Source organism: Lithobates pipiens, unplaced genomic scaffold (assembly GCF_037356315.1).
Source record: "Lithobates pipiens isolate NorthernLeopardFrog02 unplaced genomic scaffold, aLitPip1_a1.2 Scaffold_18, whole genome shotgun sequence".
Lineage (NCBI taxonomy): Eukaryota > Metazoa > Chordata > Amphibia > Anura > Ranidae > Lithobates > Lithobates pipiens.
Genome location: NW_027507758.1, coordinates 186,565,867 through 186,592,345, shown reverse-complemented (window position 1 = coordinate 186,592,345; position 26,479 = coordinate 186,565,867). Strand labels below are relative to the sequence as shown.

Below are 26,479 nucleotides of genomic sequence, written 5' to 3'. Positions count from 1 at the left end.
GTACTTTATATCCAGGCGGAGAAGTAAGCTAAAAGCCAGATGGCCTCTTACCAGATACAATAGACCCCAAATTATAGGGATCAAGCTCGCCTGATATGTACAGTAATCAGCTGTGATGTTCCACCTGGTCCGCACCAAACAATAGCCATTCTCCTCCGTTAAGGGGAACAAGACGTTTTAGTAAGTTTCCCACCTTCCAGCCACTCTGCCCGATGCTCATCCAGTAGGTATAAAAGATTTAGAGGAAAAGGTACTTCATGGTGCAGTAAATAATGATAGTTTATTCCACATAATTTTTCTAGGATATAATACGATACAAAGAGCCGGTTTTCAGACTGCCAGCTGGTGCATGGTGATGTCACAAGATTCTCTCCAACCGACGCAATTCCCTGTAACAAGCATCGACTGAAATGTCACTCACCCTGTATTTTATACTAGGCAGGGGAGACACTGGAGGTGCAACACTCATCTGTTCCTCCCAGGTGTCACACATACAGCAGTTTTTATGTGGTAAATATTGTTTAAAAGCAGGTATTTTAAAAGACAACAGTATATTAAAAAAGGTTCAACATAAACCGCTACATTAAACATATCATGTTCAAATTTAAAAATGAAAATATTATTTCGATACTTTTCCTAAAATTCCGTGTAAACATAATTACCACAAAAATAGCCATCAGATATCACCCTGGATCTGATACCTAAAGTTACTAATAAGACATATTTTGGGTCAGTCAGATATATTGTTCATCAGAATACTATCCAGTAATTAACTCATTTCATCTGACAAGCAGGTTTCAGATCCAGGGTGCTGTCTGATAGCTATTTTTGTGGTAATTATGTTTACATGGAATTTTAGGAAAAAGTAACAAAAGATTTTTTTCAGTTTTAAATTTGACCATGATATGTTTAATGTGGTGGTTCATGTTGAACCTTTTTTAATATACTGTTGTCTTTTAACCACTTGCCGACCAGCTTCCTGTATATATATGTCGGCACTTTAAAGATGGATATCTCGGTAACCATCGGGGTATCTGTCTTTTGAGCTGGTGGTCCTGTTTACGATGATGGTGGTCTGAGATCACTGTTATTGGTGGTGGGAGAGGGGCCAACCCCCATCCCGCCGCTCTCCTGTGCCCTCCCGCTGCTTACCAGAGCCGTCAGCCATCGGCAGCGGCGGAGGCGATCGGGACCTGTCCGTGGCTGGGTATGGAGATGATAGCAGGGTGGAATAGACGTCAAAACGTCACTTCCGCCCATACGTCTTAAAAGCAAATTTTTTTGTTGTTTTTTCAAATGGACAATATTTTTTTCTTTTATTGCATTTAAGACTTTTTAACCCCAGATCTAATATTTAAGAGGACCTGTCATGCTTTTTTCTATTACAAGGGATGTTTACATTCCTTGTAATAGGAATAAAAGTAACCCAATAAATTTTTTTTTAAAAACAGTGTAAAATAAATAAAATAAATAAGATTTTTTTTTTAAAGTGCCCAAGTTCGCACGCAGAAGTGAACGCATATGGCGCACGCAGAAGTGAACGCATACGGCATATGAAAAAGGTGGTCAAACCACACATATGAGGTATCGCCGAGATCGTTAGAGTGAGAGCAATAATTCTAGCCCAAGACCTTCTCTGTAACTCAAAACATGCAACCTGTACAATTTTTTAAACGTCACCTATGGACATTTTTAAGGTTAAAAGTTTGACGCCATTCCACGAGCGCAATTTTGAAGCGTGACATGTAGGGTATCAATTTACTCGGTGTAACATTATCTTTCACAATATAAAAACGACTGCATCCTAACTGAGCACAGAGTTGGTCAAAGAGGAGGAGGCCTAGTAGTGATCTACAAATCTCACCTCACGTTCACAAAACCAACTTTACAGAGCTCACTGACATTTATGGCAACACTCACACTTCAATGTCAAACAACACCCCAGGACACCTTTCACATACTACTGTACTACAGACCACCGGGACCAAAGACACACTTCCTTGCACCTTTTATCAAATTCATCTCTACATACACCTTGAAAACCAAAAATCTCCTGCTACTTGGGGACTTTAATCTCTGGGAAAACTCCTCCCAGGACTCCATCACTACCGCTTGCATCAACCAACTGGAAGCACTAGGCCTGCAGCAACTGATAAATGCTCCCACGCATGCTTCAGGCCATACCATCGACCTCATCTTCGCACAAAACATGGATATTAACACACTGGATAACATGCCATTGCCTTGGACTGACCACCAATCAACGACAATAGACTGGACAAGATCACAGAAGAAACTATACTCACAACTCTTCAAAACTACACTAACAAAATAGCGGTGTTAAACGAAAACTACTCAACTGAAGACGCACTCAACTCCCTTAACACAGAATTATTACAGACAGTAGACATAGTTGCACCAACACGCAGAGCTCCAACCCGCAAAAACAATTGGGGCTGGTTCAATGACTCTCTTACATCACTGAAACCAAAACGCAAAAGAGCTGAAGGAGCTTGGAGAAGGAACCCAACAATGGAAAACCACACATATTACAAATCACACACCACAAGATACCAGACAGCATCTTCATAGCAAAAAAAAAGAACATTTCTCCAAAGCCATCTCAAAAGCCATAAACTGCCCTCGAGCACTCTTCAAACTAGTCACCCAGACTTTGAACCCCACCTGTTTAGAGTCTCCAGCAAACGAAAAACACAAGAATTCTGCAATGAGTCATCTGATTTTTTCATTGACAAAATTGCAACCATTCGGGAAATAATTCAGCAGAACATACCAAATAACCCCACTTGGCCGAACAAGAAGAAAAAAACAACAACACACAAACTTTCTACAACCACCGAGATTTACTCTGGTCCCAATCACAATTGACACCACCGGGATGGTGATGGCGGCGGTGGCGGCGTGTGAGGAGTGAGAGAGGTGTGTGCTCTCACCGCAATGCCAACAGCTGATACCTATGTCCTGATAACAGCACTTTGAACCGCGGTGCCCTCAGGGAGAGAGGAGAGAGGAGGACGGACGCTAGTTTGCGCTCCCCTAGCCAGGCCGCTCCCATAAGCTGTTTCACATGCCCCAAATACCTAGTGTGCCTGGTCCGGGGGGGTCCTCCTTGTGTCTTGGAGTGGGGGAGTTGCTGATTGACCCGGAGCTGAGGAGGCGCTGCTGGGGGGACTACCTGTGAGCCCGCGGGAGCGGAGATCGCGGGGCACCGTGGTCTTGTGTGGTCCAGGTCGGGAGAAGCAGGAGGGAGTCCGGGAGGCGAAGTGTCAGTCTAACAAGCACTGCGAAGCCAGTCTCGGATTACTGGACCAGGTAACGAATCCTAAGCTAAGCAGTGGAATAGCAGCAAAGGGAGACCTCTGGTGGCCATCTGCAATATCGTCTGGTACCTGATGTATGTATCTGATTTCATATATTATATATTATAATGTGAAAAGTACTTGAGAGACAGTTTCCCTCACCCAGCGTAATATGATTGCCAGCTGCCTATAATGCTCACAAGGGAAAATAGAAATTGTGGAGGAGCGTGGAGGAGTGTAACTTATATGGTGTGAACTTTCATGTATTAACCTGCTAACAAATGAGTAATATCTAATCAAGCATTGAAAAAACTGCCGCACTTGCTACTGTTGCTCTTGTTATTAAGAGAGAGGGATTCTAGCTGGACAGTGGAAATTGTTGGAGTCTCTTGAGGCCACATAGCTACAGCGGACCCTCACGGTGTGGCGGAGGCTGTGGCCTGAGTACCCCCTCCCCTCCCCCTTGCCCTGGAGGAGAAGAGAGGTACCCTTTTTTTTTCTTTTTTTTTTGGGTTATATACTGAATCAAAATCATGGCGGCAAGGAGGAGAGGGGAAGAGCTGACAGGTCAAGAGAATGTTGGAACGCAATCTTTAAGGTCAGCTAAGGATAAAGACAAGGAAAAGAGCTCCCAGGCCATGGCAACGGGACATCAGCAGCAGCAAAACTAGAAAAGTATGCGCATACCCCTGAACATACGCCAACTAAGGGAGCACAAGTAAAAACCTCAACAGACAGAAAGAGCCAAGGGCAACCAGGACTGGTAGGAGGAAAGAACGTAGCTAAACAAACGGCAGGTGCTGTCGGGAGATCTGAAACAGTGCTTATGCAGGGCCCTCCGAGTAATGGAGAAGGAGAACCCACATTAAAGGAGGTGTTGGGGGCGGTTAACGTGTGTAAACAATCCCTAGTAGAGCTATGTGAACAAACAAGAGGCATTAAGGAGGAGTTAGCCATGATGCGGCAAGAACTTCAAAACACGGCTGATAGGATAACAGCAGCAGAGGGGAGAATATCCCAGATTGAAGATGAGGTATACCCATTGAATCAAGAGGTCAAAGACCTAAAAATACAGATGGGGAAATTTGCGGGGAAATTTGCAGGGAAATTGGATGAAATGGAGAACAGGCTCCGGAGGGACAATGTGAGGCTGGTAGGACTCCCGGAAAAATGTGAAGGCCCTGACCCAATTATTTTTCTGGAAAAATAGCTTGTTGAAACCTTTGGAAGAGAGACTTTTTCCCAACAGTTCGCATTAGAAAGGGCGCATAGAGTCCCGGCTAGAACCCTGAACCGAGGGGGCCAGCCTAGATCCATCTTATTGAAATTTTTGAATTACAAAGATAAAGCGGCTGTGCTCCGAAAGGCCAGAGAAATGGGTAGTATCACTTACAAAGGGGCCAAAGTTTCATTTTATTCAGATTTTTCGCCGGACTTACAGAAGCGCAGAGCAGAGTTTGCTGAAACCAAGTGCAGACTCCAGAAACTAGATGTTACATACGCTCTGCTGTATCCAGCTCGGTTACGAGTTGCAGCATTGGGAGAGACTTTATTTTTTGATTCTCCAGCCGGTGTGTCAGCTTGGGTGGAGGAAAAGGGGGATCGGTTGATGAGGAGGTGAGGGGTTAGGGGGAAGGAGGGAAAACCCCCTCTCCCCCTTTCTCCTCTTCTCTGTGTTTTTTTTCTTTTTTTTTTTCTTCTCTCGTTTAGTTTGTTTTTTTCTTTTCCCTCCATTTGCTGTCCTTCCTCCCTCCCGCTCTCTCTCTCCCCTCTCCCCTGACCTGTTTTGTTGGGGGGGGGTGAGTTTGGACGGGGAGATATAGAGGGCACAATGCACTTGAATTACGGGCACAATGTACATACACTTGCATCGGTGGGAGGTGGGATACACACAGTATAATGGTATATGTGAATGAAATTAGGAAGGGTAAAAAAAAAATGAGACACAGGTTGGGCTCAAGGGGAGATGGGTCGGGGTGGGGGGGAGGGGGGATGAGGTAGTATGTGAATGGGTGGGAAAGAGAAGGGAGTCTGAAGGTATGGGTGAGGTTGTAATGGTCACAGGAAAAGCCCCTAGGGGTAACCCAGAAGGGTATAGGGAGGGGAGGGGGGTAGGAACAAGGAATAAAAGGGGAAAGAATGGACAGGAAAGGGGTGAAGATTGTATAATAATACAGGATAAATTAAAAATAATGTTTGGAATATATGAAAAGCTTATCTTTTCTCTTTCACAGAGGGGAAGTTTAGGACGGAATGGTATTACAATGTTTAAAAGGACACTTAAAGATATTAGGAATTCTACCCGAGTAGGCTTCTCTCTCTCCTTTTGCTCCCTCACATCTCTCATTTTTTTTTAGTGGGGGGTGTAGAGATTATCCCTATGAGATCAATTATAATATCGAGACATTTCCTTTTTCCTGTTTTTATTACTGTTTTTTTGGAAAAGTATGCAGGCTAGAGTTATGAATATTGGCTCTTGGAACGTCCGAGGGATGGGTACTTCAGTTAAAAAAGCAGCGGTGTTTGATGCCCTCTAAAAATGTGATATCGGGCTGATCTGCCTACAGGAGACGCACCTAACTGAGGACTCCAAGTTGGAGAACTACAGTAGGAAATTTCAGGCTCAGTTCCATTCAGTCCACACCTCTTATTCAAGAGGCGTGGCGGTGTTGATAAGAAAAGAAGTAGCGTTTAACTGTCGGCAGGCCAGCATTGATAAAGAAGGGAGATATGTATTTTTGCATTGTGTAATTGAAAGTCGGGAGTATGTCCTTGCAAATATTTACATCCCACCCCGGTTTAAATTGGATGTTTTATATAATCTAATGGAATTTATAGTAGATAAACCTGGGATCCCAGTGGTAGTAGTGGGAGATTTTAACGAGGTTATAAATAAAAATCAGGATAGGTTTCCTCCAGGGACACATTTGCAGAGGGAGGGTGAGAGTCGGTTATCTAGGTTTATGCAAGAAGGGGGACTATCTGATTTGTGGAGAGTTCGGAATCCGGACCTCCTACAATACTCGTGTTTTTCAAGCTCCTACTCCTCACTCTCAAGAATAGATTTAGTGATGGGGAACGAAGAAGCTAACCAAGTGGTAAGGGAAATAGTATACCAACCCAGGGGGGCGTCGGATCACTCATTGGTGACGGTATCGGTCAATCTAGAGGGGAGAAGTCTTTCGAAAGTATGGAAGCTGAATCCAGTATGGCTTGAGATAATTGGAGATGCAAACAAAGTACTATCCCAGCTAGAAGAGTTCATAGAGCTCAATGAGGATACCGCTGCGAGAGGAGTGATATGGGACGCATTAAAGGCCTACCTCAGGGGTATCCTTATTCAACAGGTAGCGAAAATTAAGAAAATATCTAGAGAATGGGAGAATACAGTTAAAAAGGAGTTAATAGGAGCAGAAAGAGAATATATAGTAAATCCCTCCCCAGAGAAACAAAAGGTATGGTTAGATACACAGCAGAAATATAAAGCAATGATCATTAGGAAAGCCGAGAACAAAAGATTGTTCCAGAAACAAGTGGCGTTCGAGGAGGGGGAAAGTGTCGGGAAGATGCTGGCACACTTAGCGAAGACCAACTCCTCGCCATCCACTGTCCCTGCGATCAGGACAGAGAAGGGAGAAATCTCAACTCAGAGCTCAGTGATCATAGATACTTTTAGATCATACTATGCTAAATTGTACAGATCGCAGGGGATGAGGGGAGACGAGGAGATGGATAAGTTTTTTGGAAATATTAAAGTTCCTTCCCTTACTGATGAGGAGAGGGAGATAATGGAAGCCCCATTAACATTAGAAGAAATCCAAGCTGCAGTGACAGCAATGGCTAATCAGAAGTCCCCAGGACCAGACGGTCTCCCATTGGAAACCTATAAATATTATGGGAAAGTACTGCTTCCAGAGCTTCTCAGAGTATTAAATAGGGCAAAGGAGGAAGGGAGATTGCCTACCTCGATGACGGAGACAACAATAATTGTTCTGCACAAGGAGGGGAAGGATCCGTTGGAAACTAAATCTTACCGACCTATCTCACTTCTGTGCACGGACGCAAAAATACTAGCTAAGGTACTGGCGGCCAGACTGAATAAAATTATCTCCAGATTAATACACCCTGATCAAACAGGACAATTGACACCACCAAAACCATCATCAGAAACCTCTGAGACAGCACATCACCAAACGACATCATTCCCACAAAACTTCTGAAAGAATATACCGACATCCTGGCACCTAGCATAACATACCTCATAAACCAGTCATTTAAAGAAGGAATCGTCCCAACCTCCCTCAAGCAAGGCACAATAAAACCCCTACTAAAGAAGCCTAACCTCAAAAGACTCAAACGACTGCAGACCTGTCACAAGCCTCAACACCTTCTCCAAAATTATCGAGAAAGCAGTAGTACAATAGCTACAACTCCATTTGGACATCCATTAACTCTTGGACCCACTACAATCGGGTTTCCGCCCTGGCCACAGGAGCAAAACTGCACTCCTCAAAACCTGGGATGACACCCTTGAAGCAGCAGATGAAGGAGAATCGTGTCTCCTGGTGCTGCTGGACCTCATTGCAGCATGCAACGCAGACAGCAAAACCCTGCTTACTCATCTCACAGAAGTAGCTGGAGTTGCAGACTCAGACTTACCCTGGTTTGCATCCTTTATAGAAAACCGATCTCAGAAAGTGAAACTGGCAACGTTCACTTCGGAAGCACAAAAAATTACATGCGGAGTCGCTCAAGGATCACCCCTGTCACATGTGCTCTAACATCTATCTCCGTCCACTCCTCAAAATCATCAGCAACCAGGATCTACTTTATCACTCCTATGCAGATGACATCCAACTCTACCTACGCATCACCAACAAAAAAGGGCAATACCAGGCACTGGAAAACTGTTGATCGATGATTGGATGAGGGAGAGCTCCCTTAAACTCAACGAATCTCATGCAAACCGAAACGAAAACCCTGGCACGATGTCCACACCACTCGCCATCCTTGGACAACTCATCACCCCCAGCATTAAAGCCAAAAGCCTCAGAGTCATCTTTGACTCAAACATGACGATGGATGCACAAATAGGATCAGTAGTCAGCAGATCCCACTACCTTCTTCGCCTCCTGGGTAGACTCATCCCCTTCATCCCGGAGATACAGCAGCAGTAGTTGGAACAATCATCAATTCCCGACTTGACTACACAAATTCCCTCTACCTAGAACTTTCAAAATATCAAATTTCCTATCTACAAACCATCCAGAACACAGCAGCCAGACTGGTAAATGAAAAAAAAAAATTGTGAGTCAATCACCCCATCCATGTGGACCCTCCATTGGCTAGCTGTGAAGCATTGAGTTACATTCAAGACCCTCTGCCTCACTCATAAATGTGCACAAAGAAAAGCACCGCAATACCTGTGCAACAAAATAAAGCACTACACCTCAGGTTGCACTCTCCGGTCAACTAACCAGAACCTCCTCCACATACCCAAGACCCGTTACAAATTAAAAGGCAAACGAAGGTTCGCAGTACAAGGACCACAGTTATGGAATGCTCTACCTGCGGACATCCACTCAGAGGAAAACTATCTGGCCTTCAGGTCAAGACCCATCTCTTCTGAAAACCCAGACGGACACTGGCAGCAAAAGCACCCTGAGGCAATTTAGCTTGCATATATAGCAATATACAAGTTATTCATTCAAAAAAAAAAAATTGGGCTAACTTTACTGTTTTCTTATTTTTTTATTCAAAAAAGTTAATTTTTTCCAAAAAAAGTGTGACAAAAAGTATTGCAATGACCGCCATTTTATTCTCTAGGGTGTTACAATAAAATGTACTGTATAATGTTTGGGGTTCTAAATAATTTTCTAGCAAAAAAAAATGTTTTTAACTTGTAAACACCTGAAAACGAGTCTGAAAAAGAGGCCTGGTCTAATATGTTTTTAAAAAATATTTGCCACATAAAAACAGTGTTGTATGTGTGACACATGGGAGGAACAGATGAGTTTTGCACCTCTGGTGTCTTCCCAGCCTAGTCCCAGTCGATGCTTGTTACAGGGAAATGCATCGGTTGGAGAGAATCTTGTGATGACACCACGCACCAGCTGGCAGTCTGAAAACTGGTAGCTGTGTCTTTGTATCATATTTCTTCCCTGTGCTTAAGAAAATTTTTATGGAATAAGCTACCCTTTATTTACTGCACCGTGAAGTTGGAACGGACCAGGTGGAGCATCACAGCTGATTACTGTGCATATCAGGCGAGCTTGAGCCCTATAATTTGGAGTCCATTGTATCTGGTAAGAGGCCATCTGGCTTTTAGCTTACTTCGCCTGGATATAAAGTACCGACCAGTTGCCACTGTAGATTTCTAGGTGCTCCAGTTGCCTTCATTGTTACTTCATATCATGTTTATTTTTGTGATTTGGTACTTTTGTAAAGCAATAATCAGAAGTTAAACAATAAAGGGTGCAACAAATATAAAGTGTCAAAACGAAATTATCATTATTTAAACAAAGGTGCACAACCAATATATTATAGTGAATAAAAGTCCAAATTAATATCAAACATTGCTGTATAATGTAAATAAATGGATCTTTATACTCCAATCACCGTGTTATTACTAAAGTGCAAAGTTGCTTCACCCAAAGTGGTATATCAAAGCGCTCACCAGATTACATCAGCCACCAAGTGACCACCAGGCATGTCGTAAAGAGATTACTGGTTTCATCCGATGTACCCCTTCATAGATCTTACAGCATAGGCCAGCTGTTACGTAGATAAACCAGATCTCAGTCCAAGCGCAAATGGTATATATATCCTTTTTAAAACCAGCTCACATCCAAATCATCTGCAAAGATGGCTCCTCCATGAAAAGCCACAGAAAGGCATGGATAGTGTAATAAAGTTTTTTAATAGCTTAAAAAGCAGTACTTCCAGTATGGTCAGTGTAAGGTACAGCAGAAATATAAGAGGCTGCTACAGAGGAGAGCAGAAGCCGGTCCAACACCATTCAAGTGTTCATAGTGCTTGCGTCTCTGTATACGCTGTATACGGAAGCAGAAGACTCGCGCACTTTCAATGCATTTCCAGCTCAAGCGCGAGTCAGCTAGGGTTTATGTATTGCTTACTGTGTAAAAGACATGATGACTGTAATGGATATCATGTTTGTGTCAGGAAAGGGCCTGTCCACTGGTAAGATCATTTGGCGTGCAGTACTGAGGTCCACAGCAGGCGTCTCCTGGAAGTTTGGAATTGTTGGAGAGTCTTTCCCTGCTGGTGTTATGTCATCATTGGGCCACAGTACTGATGTCCACCAGCAGATGGATCCTGGCAGTATAGATCAGACAACACTCCCTGCACTCAGGTGTTACATGAGGACAATCACTGGCAGTCCCATAAATACCCGGCAAGCCCTCACATGCTTGCCTTGGTATCTTTCTTCCTTGCGCCCTGACCCGTACCCTGCGACCTGTATCCTGAACCCTGTAACCTGAGCCTGCACCCGATCCTATCCTGATCCTGTCCCTCCTGTGTTCCTGTTCCCTTGTAATACTGATCACATCCATTATCTCGCTCTCCTGTCCTGCCCTTGTTCATTTGCTGATCCCCTGTGTATGACCCTGGCCTGGCTAATGTGTTTGATATTGGTACTTCCCTTTGGCTGTATATATTATCTGTGGGTTTCTGTTGGTTGAGCACTATTTGTATTTGGGGTGTTTATTTATTTATATCACTTATCTTAAACATTATTCTTATTCACTTTACATGCGTTTTGGTTTCCTCTTTGCAGTCCACACAATCTGGTCACACCTGTTCACGACAGTTTGTTTTTCATATGTACAATGTATATCTGTGGCAGATGCTAGATATATCATGCCCACTGTCATTTACATATGTAGGATTATGTAACTATGGTTGCCGCGCCGTACAGTCAATCCCAGGATGAAGTCACAATGACAAAATGCGTGTTTTGACTTGCTGATCAGGTGAAATTTGGTGTTTAACCTATGTCCGTTGTGACAAGGTATCTCTGGCATCTGCACATGCCACCATTGGGAGTTTTATTTTGCCTTCTTGTAAGTACATTACCATTAGGCCATGTGTTTTTAATACATTTAGTTTGACGTTATTACACAAATTTTTCTCCACATATTGCAGATACCTTTGGGTCTCTGGACACTTGGAACGTTTTTGATGGGAAAATCATAACCCTGAGCAAACATGAGAGTGTGAGGCAATTAATGCTGGTGAGTTTAGATCCAACTGTTGAGTGGAGACATGGTGTTGATCACGTGGTGTGGTGTCGTCTATCAACTGAATATCTATCACGGAGATAACATTGTGCATTTTTTTATTATCAAAGCATATGGTCTTTCTTTCTATGTTTGCACAGTAGCACCCACTGGGTGTGTAATACTTGTTTATGAGTCACTGCATTACTCAGTGCCACTATTTACCTTTTCATTTATGTATGCTAAGAACTCTGATGTGTGCTAGCGACCACCCTCGCAAAGGATGAGAAATGCTGAACATGAAACAATATGATTTAAACTCCATAAATGCATGTTATCGTATGTGAGATGTGCACACATACACACTTTATTTCAGCACTCAATTCTCTATGTAGCTGCCTTACCACTTACAGACAACAGATCCTTAAAGGGAATTGGTCATTAGAGATTACAGAAGACTGCCATTGCTGACCTCAACTTTGAAAATGTTAGTTGCCTAGCTGTCATTCTGATGCTTTGACTTCAGTGTTGACTGAGATGCTGACCCACAACAAGCATAACAATAAGTAATTATGATACTTAATTCCAGCATGTACAGTATCTCACAAAAGTAAGTACACCCCTCACATTTTTGTAACTATTTTATTATATCTTTTCATGTGACAACACTGAAGAAATTGCACTTTGCTACAATGTAAAGCAGTGATTGTACACCTTGTATAACAGTGTAAATGTGCTGTCCCCTCAAAACAACTCAACACGCAGACATTTATGTCTAAACCACTAGCAACAAAAGTGAGTACACCCCTAAGTAAAAATGTCCAAATTGGGTCCAAAGTGTCAATATTTTGTGCGCCCACCATTATTTTCCAGCACTGCGTTAACCCTCATAGGCATGGAGTTCACCAGAGCTCTACAGGTTTCCACTGGAGTCCTATTCCACTGCTCCATGATCACATCACAGAGCTGGTGGATGTTAGAGACCCTGCACTCCTCCACCTTTAGTTTCTGAATGCCTCACAGATGCTCAATAGGGTTTAGGCCTGGAGACATGCCTGGCCAGTCCATCACCGTTGCCTTCAGGTTCTTTAGCAAGGCAGTGGTCGTCCTGGAAGTGTGTTTGGGGTCGTTATGTTGGAATACTGCCTTGCGGCCCAATCTCCAGCGGGAGAGGATCATGCTCTGCTTCAGTATGTCACAGTACATGTTGGCATTCATGGTTCCCTCAATAAACCGTAGTTCCTTAGTCCCGGCAGCACTCATGCAGCCCCAGACCATGGCACACCCATCACAATGCTTGAATGTAGGCAAGACACACTTGTCTTTGTACTCTTCATCTGGTTGCTGCCACACACGCTTGACACCATCTAACCCAAATACGTTTATCTTGTGCTCATCAGATCATGGGACATGATTCCAGTAATCCATGTCCTTAGTCTGCTTGTCTTCAGCAATCTGTTTGCAGGCTTTCTTGTGCATCATCTTTAGAAGAGGCTTCCTTCTGGGATGACAGGCACATGACCAATTTAATGTAGTGTGCGGCGTATGGTTTGAGCACTGACACGCTGACCCCTCCACCCCTTCAACCTCTGCAGCAATGCTGGCAGCACTCATACGTTTATTTCCCAAAGACAACCTCTGGATATAACGCTGAACACGTGCACTCAACTTCTTTGGTCAACCACGGTGAGACCTGTTCTGAGTAGAACCTGTCCTGTTAAACCACTGTATGGTCTTGGTCACCACGCTGCAGCTCAGTTTCAGGGTCTTGACAATCTTCTTATAGCCTAAGTCATCTTTATGTAAAGCAACAGTTCTTTTTACCAGATCCTCAGAGTTCTTTGCCAATAGGTGCCATGTTGAACTTCCAGTGACCAGTATGAGGGAGAGAGAGCGATAACACCAAATTTAACACACCTGCTCTCGATTCACACCTCAGATCCTGTAACACTGAGTCACATGACAACGGGGAGGGAAAATGGCTAATTGGGCACAATTTGGACATTTTTACTTAGTAGTGTACTCACTTTTGTTGCCAGCAGTTTAGACATTACTGGCTGTGTGTGAGTTTTTGTGAGGGGGACAGCAACTTTACAGTTATACAAGCTGTACACTCACTACTTTACATTTTAGCAAAGTGTCATTTCTTCAGTGTTGTCATATGAAAAGATATAATAAAATATTTACAAAAAATGAGGGGTGTACTCACTTTTGTGAGATACCGTATGTTCCAGATCTATGACTGAAAATAACTGAAATCAGACAAAGCCAGGCATGTTGAAATTTTGGAAAACAGCCTTTAAAGTAGAACTATGGGCAAAACTTTTTCAATTTTATAACCCGTGTCAGATTTTTGTTCACCATCTTTGTCCAATTGCAGAGATTTACCTTCACTTACTGCCCCATAGCCAAAAAGGAAGGAAGAGGAAATCCCTCCAAATTAAAGAAATTCCTTGGGGACCCCCAGGTTACCAGAACTAGTGTCTCCATTGGAAAATTCCCCCTCTATTGCTTTTCTGGGGACAACTCAAAATTTTGGATTTTCTTTTACTTTCAATGATAATGGTAAACAGGACAAATAGAGAGGGCAAATCTCCCCAATGGGGGAACAGACAGCAAGAAAAAAAAAAACAGGCAGGGGTTCTAATCCATTTAAACTCTATCCAAAACTAAAAAATTCGTTTTGCCTTTAGTTATAATTTAATGATGACAGCACCCTTACATCCTCAGTTTAAAAAGCTTTAGTTTCTGAAATGTATCTTCTTTTGTGAGAAAGGAGATAAGGTTGGAAAGGAGACACCAGAGAAGAGAACACCAAGTAAGCACCTTTCATCCTGTGCAGGGAGTCCCGCGATCCATCTGCGGGGGGGTTGGGGTGTGAGTTGGGTGTTCCGCGATCTATCTACGTGGGGGATTGTGAGCGGGTGTCCTGCGATCCATCCGAGGGGGAGGGGGGAGCAAGCAAGGTGTCCTGGGAGGGACTCTGATGGGCACAGTGGTAGCGTTTAATGGGCACATTGGCATTTGATGGGCACAGTGGCATTTGATGGGCACAGTGGCAGCGTTTGATGGGCACAGTGGTTGCAATTAATTCATTTTTTTCAAAAAAAAATTGCGCCCCCCCAAAAAGATTTGAGCACCAGCAGCCACTGCTTTTGAGTAGTTAGATCCATGCTATAAAAAATTTTGTTAAACTACTTTAAGTTTATGTTGGAACCACAACTCAATATTATTACCATATATGTGATCTTTTCTTTTGCTGCCACATTTGTACTTATGTATACTAATTGTTAGAATTCAATAAGCAAATTTGACAAGAAAAAACAAAAACAAAAAAATTTGGGTTTATTATCACTTGATGCTACCCCATGTAAATTAGCATGGGGTTTGCCATGTTCCTTTAAAATTTCTTAAGCATTCAAAACACACATTCCAGTCACAAATATGACATTTTTAAATTTCCTACAGTGTCGTACACGTAAACAACATATTTGAATTGATTAATAATTTAAAAATAAAGTGTATTGAAATAAGCTTAGAAACAATTGGCTCATTTGACTCTGTTATCTGCTCATTAAAAAGTCATTGCCTACTCCTTCACGAGACTCCAGTAATTAAAAATAAAATGGCTGCAAGCAGGAAACAAAGCACTCATAAATAGAGCTACGCTGTTATAAAATGACATTAAGTAGCATTAAAAGAGCTGTAAAACTGTCTCTGATGAACATATCTTCTCTCTGATGGGGTTTGGGGACAAGAGGGGGGCAGTCTAAAACTCTAGATGAAAGTCTAAACTTACCTCTACATTTGCAGATAAGACATCCTTGATTATCCTGCTCAAAGCCATTTGGACATATCTTGCTGCATGGTACATCAGGGCACTTCTTACAACGACAGATTTCACATCCATGCTTGTTCTTCCTAGACAACAAATTTAATATAGGTTATCTAGAGGATTGTTTACGCTATGCCACAATATAAGGCTCCATGCACACTGGAGCTCATAAACAGCCATTTTTTTGGAGTTTGGGCGTTTTTTTTTTAAAAGCCCATGAACTCCACTCTATTTTATCCTATGTGTCCATGCACACATGGACGTTGTTTGACGTTTATCAGCAGTGGAGTTTATGGGCTGTTTTCTGAATGCCATAAAATTGCATTCAAGAGCAGTACAGGAAACGCAAGACACCGGTAAAAGGTATTAAATGAGAAGTTAATGCTGTAAAAAGAGCATTAATCCTCGTTCGGCGTTTCTCTGCCTCTATTCAAAATCAATGGTTCCCTATGGGAGCCCATTGATTTGAATAGAAGTCGCACCAGAAGTCCGATCATCGTGATCCAACTTGCGGTGCAACTTGTGTGCTGAGGATGAAGGGGAACCCTGGCAAAACGAAAAAAAAATTGGCGTGGGGTTCCCTTCCTCGGATGATACCAGACCATTTGGTCTGGTGTGGAAGGGGAACCCTTATTGGCTAGAATACGGCATGGGGTCCCCCCAAAAATCCATACCAGACCCTTATCCGAGCAAGCAGCCTGGCCGGACAGGAAAGGGGGTGGGGATGAGCGAGTGCCTCCCCTCCTGAACCGTACCAGGCTGCATGCCCTCAACATGGGGGGTAGGTGCTTGGGGGCAGGGGGGGCTCTGGGCCCCCCACCCCAAAGCACCTTGTCCTCATGTTGATTAGGACAAGGGCATCTTCCCGACAACCCTGGCCATTGGTTGTCGGGGTCTGCAGGCGGGGGCCTCATTGGAATCTGGGAGGCCCTTTAATAAGGATGCCCCCAGATCCCGGCCCTCACCCTATGTGAATGAGTATTGAAACATGTCAAAAGTAAAACACACTACACAGATTTTTAAAGTATTTTATTGGGCAGCTCCGGGGGTCTCTTCCTTCTTGTCTACAATCTCCGTCCTCTTCTTCGCGCTCTCTGGTATTTTCTGCTAGGCTACGCCGCTATCTTATGCCCACTCTTTTGCTAGCGGTGGCCTGGTCTTCTCCATCGCCTTCTTCCCTTCTTCCGATGTTGACACGACGCTCTCGCCCTGTAATGCTGGGTACGCGGTGCGCAACGACTTATATTGGCATGGGGCGCACTCACCGGGTGATTCGTTCAGTGACCTCGCCCCCTAATTATGTCACCACCCTCTCATGCCCCCGTTCCTCCGCTCCGTGAGACGATCCCAGGTATTCCCACGGACATTGAGTCCGTGGGACCCGACTCACGGGGCTTGCCGTGGGCGCGCGTCCGCAGGCCACCTCTTAAAGGGCAACGTACAGGTAAATTAGTTTGCCTGTACGAGCCCTTCTGCTGACGTATAGCGGTGTGAGGCGGTCGGCAAGCAGTTAAAGTAATGTTCAGCTACAGTTTAAGGATGTTAAACATAGACCTTAATGGGAGAACCAGCTATCACCTTAAACAAGATGCTTGCAAGCTTCAGTACTATTTACAGCTTGTTAAAAGTCTGCTAGCAACTTACTTAGAGAGACAACCAGCACCTTCCTTTAAGATCTATGCTCAATATTCCTAAACTGGAACTGAAAATCTCTTTAACAAAATTTAATAACCTGTTCAACTCTTGCAGAAAACTTTACAATTGCTTTGAAAAAGCTTGCTGTACACACAGTTCTAATACAAGCTGATGCCCATGTAAACAATTGGAAATGAAAAATTATACACTGCAAAACATACCATGAGAAGTACTAGCAATGGTTAATATTTCCAGATACATTCTAGCAAATGCAATATCTAATTATCAAATTATTATCCTGGAAGAAAGAATATACATATTATTCTCTGTATATGCTTTCTTGCAAGCATATGAATTGGTCTGAGCTTGCTGTCGTTTATCTAAAAACGAACCGTAAAATCTTGACCATGATATATTATTATGCACAATTATGATGCATTGTATTGTTTAACCACTTGATACCCGCGCTATAGCCGAATGACGGCTACAGCGGAGATCTCCTTTGCCGGGACTACGTCTATTGACGTAGTCCTGTGCACGAGCGGCCTGCGTGCCCCCTGAGGGGCGCGTGCGGCGCGCTCTGTGATCGGCGAGTCTATGAGACTCGCCTGATCACCGATCCGAGCAAGGGGTCGATCCCGACCCCTTATCACGTGATCAGCTGTCAGCCAATGACAGCTGATCATGTGATATAATGGAGCCGGTAATCGGCTATTATTCCTCCTCGCGCTGACAGCGCGAGGAGAAAAAAAAAAGAGCCGATCACCGGCGGCCGTGATCGGGACATCAGTCCCGATCACGGCCAGCCCTGCCAGTGCCCACCTGCCCCCTCATCACTAAGCATAATAAAAAAATAAGTGACCCCCGTCAGTGCCACCCAGCAGTGCCCACAGTGCCACCCAGCAGTGCCCACAATCTGCCTCAACAAAGGTGCTGCACCCCAGTGCCACATATCCGTGCCCATCAGTGTCATCTACCAGTGCCCATCAGTGCCGCCCAGCAGTGCCACCTATCAGAGCCACCTATCAGTGCCACCTATCAGTGCCCATCAGTCCCATCTATCAGTGGTACCTATCAGTGCCCCTTAGTGCCACCCATCCGTGCCACCCATCCGTGCCATCTTATCTGTGCCCATCTTAGCCCATCAGTGCCACCTTATCTGTGCCCATCGGTGCCGCCTTATCTGTGCCTATTAGTGCCGCCTTAACTATGCCTATCAGTGCCCACCAGTGCAGCCCATCAGTGCCCACCAATGCAGCCTATCAGTGCCCACCAATGCAGCCTATTAGTGCCCACCAGTGCAGCCTATCAGTGCCGCCTCATCAGCGCACTTCAATGAAGGAGAAAAATGACCGGTTTGCTAAATTTTATAACAAACTATTAAACATGATTTTTTTTTTTTTGCATCTTTTTTTGTTTGTTTAGCAAAAAATAAAACTCCCAGCTGTAATTAAATACCACCAAAAGAAATCTCTATTTGTGGGAAAAAAATGATAAAAATTTCATTTGGGTACAGTGTTATATGCCCGCGCAATTGTCATTCAAAGTGCATCAGCGCTGAAAGCTGAAAATTGGTCTAGGACTGAGGGGGGTTTAAGTGCCCAGTAAGCAAGTGGTTAACCAGTTTGCAAATCGTTACTAGTTGGCGAGTTATTGGTCGTCCAATGGCAGTGTTTAGACTCTGTAGAGTCATCTGTCTTTGCATACCTGTCACAGCTTCAGAATGACTCTCAATAACACTAAGTGCCAAGTAAGTGATAACATTTCTGTAACAAGATAAAAACTCTCTTCTGTCTGATCCGTTCAGGCTATGTTTTATTTCCCATATGAGGAACCAGCAACTGGAACTTCAGTTTTACATTATTACAAAACAATATACATTTCTGAACCTGTTTATATAGCTATTTCACAGCTAGAGTACCTAGCAGGTTACTTTTCATTATTCCACTAATGCAGCCAGTGATTCATAGTTTACATTTTTAAGAGGCAATGTCAAAAAATGATCAAAAACATATCTATTAACATAAGGATCTTTCTTAGGTTCCTAGGTCACAGAAATTTTAGGTGATTTGTGGTTTGACTGCAGAGTGGATGACTTTTTGCAGAATTTGCGGCCAGTGAAGAATCTTCAACTTCTTTTCAATGGGTTTTTTTTTGCTTTTCAACAGGAAAAAACACAAGAGAGTTATAGGGTAAATGCATATACATGGAATATAAAGAAACCAATTGTTTTTACATATACAGTGGTACTTTGGATTATGAGCAGAATTTGTTCAGGGGAATGCTTGTAATCCAAAGCACGCGTATATCAAAGCAAGTTTCCCCATAGAAGTCACTGGGAACTCAGATAATTAAGTCCACAGTGACTTCTATTGTACGTAGTACTGCATGTGGTCAGAGGTGGGGGGGGGGGGGGGCAGGAACACTCGGAAACACTCAGAAACAGCTTTGAACCACTCGGATAGGCTCGGAAACCCTCTGGAACAGAGTGTTTCCGAGTGGCTTCGAATTTCACGGCGCTACCCCACTCCTCTGGCCAAATGCGGTATTGCATACGACAGAGGCTTGAATCCTGCTTGTTTTGCTCGCAAACAGAGTCAGGAACTAAAAAAAAAAAAAAAAAAAAAAAAGGAATAGCTTGTATTGCAAAACGCTTGATAAATGTGTTACTCGCAATCCAAGGTATTACTGTATGTAGGTTTTCAGCAGACACATTCTTCACATGTGAATGCAAGTTTGTATATATGAATTAATCCTTGGTATTTTGTCTCGTGCGGATCGATGTAGTCCTTCTTAGCTTGAATTGTCAGCTTCAGTGGTAATTTATATTATCCAATGCAATATTATACACCGCACACCAAAACTTAAATGCATAAACACTGTAACTATCTGCTAATCCCTTTAACTCTCTGCTACAAGGTTGTTATACCCTTAGGCCTCATGCACACTGAATGTTATAATAAGGTTCTAAAAACTGCAGTAGCTTTGCAGTGAGTTTTTTACATTTTTTTGCAATAGTATTTTTTTGCGTTTTTAACCTCTTCAGCCCCGGAAGATTTTACCCCCTTCCTGACCAGAGCATTTTTTTGCGATTCAGCACTGCGTCATTTTAACTGACAATTGCACGGTTGTGCGACATGGCACCCAAACAAAATTGACGTCCTTTTTTTCCCACGAATAGAGCTTTCTTTTGGTGGTATTTGATCACTTCTGTGGTTTTTATTTTTAGCCCTATAAATAAAAAAGCGTGACAATTTTGAAAAAAACGCATTATTTTTACTTTTTGCTATAATAAATATCCCCCAAAAATATATAAAAAAAAATGTTTTCCCTCAGTTTAGGCCAGTATGCATTCTTATACCATATTTTTGGTAATAAAAAAAAAAAAAAAAATCACAAAAAGCGTATATTGATTGGTTTGCGTAATAGTTATAGCATCTACAAAATAGGGGATAGTTTTATGGCATTTTTATTTTTTATGAGTAATGACGGCAAACTGAATTTTTTTTTCGGGACTGCAAAATTATGGTGGACTCGGCACTTTTGACACTATTTTGGGTCAACTGTCATTTATACAGCGTTTGGTGCTATAAAAATGCATTCATTACTGTGTAAATGACACTGGCAGTGACCACTAGGGGGCGATGAAGGGGTTGGGAGTGATTCTAACTGTGGGGGGGATGGGCGTCAAGTCACATGACAGCGATCACCGCTCCCGATGATAGGGAGCGGTGATCTCTGTCATGACACAAGCCAGAATGGGTAAGTGCCTTGTTTATGCAGGCGCGTACCCCTTCTGATGCTCCGTGACACGATTGCCGGGAGACCGGCAGAGTCCGGTCCCACAAGCATGGTCACGAAGCATGCGGCGGGCATGCGCGCCTGCTATCCCCGACTCTTAAAGGGGACATACAGTATGTCGGCATGCAGCGGTCAGCAAGTGGTTAAGCGTTTTTTTTTTTTTTTCAATGGGATCAAAAACTTTAAAACTCTAACTTTATGTTAGAGTGTTTTTACAGCTGAAAAACTCCTCTTGGAACCCACTAGTTTTGGGGGGTTTTTTACAGCCAAAAGATGCCCCAGCCAAAAACAGTTGATAAAAGCCTATATATGCATGGACAAATAGGATAACATGCTGGAGAGTTTATTGGCTGTAGAAAAAATGTCTGAAGCCAAAAACAGCAGCTGTAAAAATGTCCAAAAATGTCCAGTGTGCACGAGTCCTTACAGTAGAGTAAGTGATGTGGATAATTGTTTATCAAAAAAAAGATATCCAACGATCCAGTATAAGCTCACTTAAAAAAAAAAAATCTCCTTTTATGTTAAATGTGTTGCCTGTCTGGTAGCCCTCTCTTTCCACAACTTCCAGGTTTCCTGCTTTTTGCTGTCACTTTCTAAAGACTACATATCCCAGGTTATGTTTTTCCTCTACTGACTTCTGGCTCCTGAAACTCCTCTCAGCACCACTGAAATTCAGAAGGCAGTCTATGAAATGTATGAGACAGCAAAGCCTATAAACAGGGCATGAATACATGTTACAAAATTTAAGAAAGTAAATCTATGGAGATCTTAGTAAGCAAGTTCACAAATGTCAAGACTATTTTGATTAAATGGAGTAGGCTACAAAGAATTCAAAATGTAGAAATAAATATGTTTTACATTTTGACCATAGATACGCTTTAAAGGAATGATCAATTTACTCTAGAACATTAAAAATAATTAGTCTTGATTGATTTAAATAATAACTTTGGAAAGATGAAAACTGAGAACAAGAGGCTAATTGTCTTCTCGGACAATAGATGCAATCACAATGTGAAGTCAAATAATTCTCACATATTTGATTCTTTTACATGGGAATTAATATAATGTTAATTGTGGATTGACAGTGCGAAAATCAGCTTAGTGAAAAGAGCAAATATTTACTCAAGACACATGCCCACTCTCTCGGCTTACACATGGCCTAGAAAATAATATTGAAATAATAAAAAAATGTATGACTGGGCGCGTGGCCAAGAGCGGCATGTAAGAGGTCGCACCTCACAGAGCTCCCGGTATGAAAGTATACATTTATATTCCTGCATTAGCCTTAGTTTTGACACAAAAATAGCTAATATGCAAATGTTGCAAGTCAAAGAAGGCATTTTGACTTGCCTGTAAATGTCATATCTTGGAATCCAGTACAGGACACAGGCTTGCTATTCAAAGACCCTGGGTTACTGCAGAGGCTGGTACTTTAAGGTGACTGGAAACTGGCAAAGCTTTTGAGGACACACATGGAAGTCCCTCTTTAACATTATCCCTGTAAAACCCATGAGGGGAAGTTTGCCTGTGTTCTGTACCGTACTCCAAGATATGAAATGTAAGTCAAAAATTCTCTATCTTAATCATATGGTACAGGAAACAAGCTTAGTATTTATAGATCCTGAGACCTTCCCAAGCAATTTATAAGGAGGATGGGCCACAATAAGCAAACCAAACTGTATCGACGGACCCAACAACAACAAGGGCCAGCAGGCTCAACTCAAAGTGCTGCTACATGAATCTTGCAGCTGAAAGCTGCATCTGTAGAAGACTGGACATCCATCTGTTAGAACTTAAAAATGTATGAACAGAAGACCAGATGATGGCCTTACAAAGCTGGGAAACCATCTTGATGTTAGAATGCCCAAGAAACTTCTGCTGGCCTGGTTAAGTGAGCACATATTTGTGCAGGAGGTGCTTCATTTTTTTAGGGTGTAAGTTCTTGAGATAAGTTGTCTTATCCACCTAACGATAGTGAATTATGAGGCACAATACCCCTCTCGAATTCCTGAGGCTAGCAGAAATAGGAAGTCTGTCCTCCTAACAGAAGCTGCAACTTTTAAGTAGACACTGATGGCTCTAAACACATCCAGACAGTGAAGACCAATCTCCTTTGGTTGATTTGGAGCAGGGCACCAAGAAGGTAGGGTGATGTCTTCATTGAGGTGGAAGGCTGATATCACCTTAGGTTGAAATCGGGTTCTTGGGTGCAAGACTACTTTGTCCTTGTATAGAATGAGGAATCATTCTTTATAAGAGTGAATCACTAACGCAGAAACACAGTTGACAGACGTAATAGCGACCAAGGTGGTTACCTTGCAGGAGAGATCATCCCAGGAGAGTACTCGATGGGTGGAAAGGGTGGTTTCTGCAGGGCAGAGATTATCAAATTGAGGTCCCAAGAAAGCACCGGGTGCAATTATGGTGGTTTGAGCTCAGACACACCTTCAATAAAACTATTTACAAAGGAAAGCAAAATCAGAGGCTGGAAAGAGAATGAACAAGGCCGAAAACTGTCCCGAAAGGTAGAAAGGCCTGTGTTCACACCAGGCAAAGAAAGTTCTCTGGTTGTGAATGTTAATTATTCTGGGAGTGGTTTTCCTTGCTTTTGGCAATGTGCAACTGACAGATTTAGAGATCCCTCTATCTCACAAACCTGGGCCTCAACAACCGTGCCTTCACAGCCAGTGACAGAAGCAGAATGTGAATGGGGGGCCTTGAGACAGCATATCTGGCCTGCTTCTGTGAGGTCCAGTGGTGCAAAGCCATTTTTTTTGCTCTTGAGTTCCAAGATGTTGATGGGGAGCTTGGTTTTCTTGGGTGATCATGTTCACTGTACTATGAGAGATTTAAACACTTCTACCCAGCCTGGGAGACCGGCATCTGTTATCACCTTCCAGTAGTATGGTAAAAACAACTTCCCATTGTCGAGACTGGAAAATACACCAAGCTAGTGAGTTCTTTGCTTTGTTGGATAGGAGCATAGGCAGGTTAAGAGAGGAAACATATTTGCTCCATGCCAACAAGATTTTGTGTTGGGGGATGCCTTGAATTGAATTTGGCAAACGGAACAGCCTCAAAAGGAGGCAACCATGGGGTCTGGAATTCTCACAGAGGGGCATTTTTTTGATCTTAAGATCCGAGTGTAAAATTTGAGAGAGACCAGTTTGTTTTCTAGAAGAAAGACATTTTGGAAGTTGATTACCCAACCAAAAGTCTGAAGTATCTGAAGAATATGCAGATAACTGTAAGCAAGATGAATCTTTCAGAAGAAGGTTGTCGAGATACCCTACGGTATGCGACTGTCCTTGTGCAAATTTTAGTTTATTTGAGAGAAGAAAGCGGTGAGGTCACCGCTTTCTTCTCTCAAATAAACTAAAATCTGCACAAGGACAGTTTGGCACGCTGTTTTGTAACCATTTTAAACCATTAATTTAACCCACACTTATGGGATATATGTGACCCAGATAAAGGCAAAATGTTAGGTGTGAGGGTGTCCCTTCATTGGGAGGAGGGATTTGGGGTAGACTTCGTTATTTTTTTGTTCCCAGTCTTGCTCCAAAAAGGGCTGAATTTTGTCTTAGCAGCTGTAGCTTGGGTACAGTGTTGAGTTGCTCTGCATTTTGAGAAGGTAGACATCCATAAGGAAGGGGATTTTGGAACTTTCTTCTGTGGAAGAAGAACCTTTTCTCCTGTGACATCTTTAATTGATTTTTCAAGTGCTTCACCAGAGGTCCTGCTTCAAAAATCATGCAAATGAAATGTCTTTTATAGGCAGCTTCAACTGAAGAGTCTTTGATTCACAAGATTCTGCACATATGTACAAAAATCAGAGCAAGCCGTTATGGAAGTTTGTGACATTACTTGTTTTAGGGCATCAACACAAAACAGCAAACTAGAGGACAATGCTTTGAGTAAGTACCGTCCTGGAATTTGTGTTGGCTGTTCATTGCCCAATTAGCTGCAGTGTGACAAACAGAAATTGCAGCAATATCAGGTTGCAGAGCTGGGCCTATCAGTTTAAAGAGAGCAAGATTGTAGCTGGTGAGAGCACAACAATCTGGCAAACAGGAAATGCAAAGACAGTTTAAATAAGGAAGGTTATGGCAGAAGCAAAGAGTTCAAGGTTTAGCATAGGTCAAGCCAAAATGCACGGTTGTCTAATGGATCAGACAGGTTACTGTCCAGTAGCACAGCGAGAAGAGTCATTGCCAGACACAACAGGTTCAAGTCCAGGCACTGACAGGTGAAAATCTTTTCTGCGAAAGCATATTTAGATCTGAATCGGGTAGAGATGTTGGAGGTGGAGAAGTAGCCTGGCACTTCTGAGCCCTGGACAGTGATAGCTGCAATAAAGCCATTAGGTGTCCTAGAAATTGTGACATCATTGCATAAAAATCTGCCTTAGTCAGGTGTAAAGGAAGCGTCATCACACTGAGCAGTTTTGAGTGTTTACAAGGGCGTTGGCTTTTGCTTCAGGTCCATTGTGTCTGGTTTCCCCCACTGCTATATCAGTGAGATGACACAGCTTGGATCTGAAACACCAGCCACTATAAAACAAAGTCCCACCTCCTGAACCAGCTCCTATGATAGACAGCACACTGATTCAAATTTCCCAACAGCCAGCCAGGAAACTGTCGGCCCATTGCACCCATGCGCCACACTCACCCTCAGCTTGCAAATACGAGAAGGTGAGTGGAAATTTTGAGGGCTGGACTAAGTATATAACTAGAGGTGTAACTAACTGTAGAGGTGTTTCATTTACTAGGGCATTGTTTTAAACTTGTTCTTGTACTAGAATGTTTTGTAAGCATAACTTGGTATTTACACAGAGAAAGATTACAGCAACAAGGGTTTTGCTAATTTGCAGAGTTCTCAGATTCTAGATAATAAACAATATTTGTGGAGATTAATCAAGTTTTGTAAGTGCAGAGAATGCACTCTGTCATAAAAATGCAGACTATTTGGACATACTCCTAATAATTTTCAACTAGAGACCAATGAGGCTCTTAATTTGGTACTGCCCTTAATATAAAAATCTCTTGCTTTCTTGCGTTAATGCATTGTCTCATCAAAACACTGATGCGGCCCTGTCCTGGAAGAGACACTGCTATAAAACTACTGGTATATGACAGCTAGATAAGTGATAAAGAACTTTACACTGCATTGAGCTGACAATATAACTTGATCATCCATGCCAGTGCTAGAACTGAGATATAGTACACACTGTATTTGATTCATATAAATACTCATAGTCCAAAGGAACATTCAATAAAAGATATCTAGCAGACATCAAAGTATCATATCTACCTTACAGATCACACTTTTTTACAAAAAAGATAGCTACTATATCTTGCTTAACTTGCAGCTGTGAATCACACTACTGTACTTTGCCCACCCTATAAGATTCTACTTCCAAAATTTTCTCTAACTGCTTCAGCCCCGGAAGATTTTACCTCCCCCCTGACCAGATAACTTTTTGCGATTCGTCGCTTTAACTGAAAGTTGTGCAATGTTGCACCCAAACAAAGTTGGCATCCTTTTTTTCCCACAAACAGAGCTTTCTTTTCGTGGTATTTGGTCACTTCTGCAGTTTTTATTTTTTGTGCTATAATAAATATCCCCCAAATGCAATAAGCATATATTGA

At 42.7% G+C, this 26,479-nt stretch overlaps 1 protein-coding gene across 1 annotated transcript in view; it reads right to left on the bottom strand.

Moving 5' to 3' along the window:
* CRIM1 (cysteine rich transmembrane BMP regulator 1) overlaps positions 1-26,479 on the bottom strand; it is a 1,166,729-nt gene that overhangs the window by 182,451 nt on the left and 957,799 nt on the right. The window contains exon 10 of the mRNA XM_077486443.1: positions 15,360-15,481. Coding sequence (XP_077342569.1) covers positions 15,360-15,481 — 122 coding nt within the window. The remainder of the gene's footprint in view (positions 1-15,359; positions 15,482-26,479) is intronic.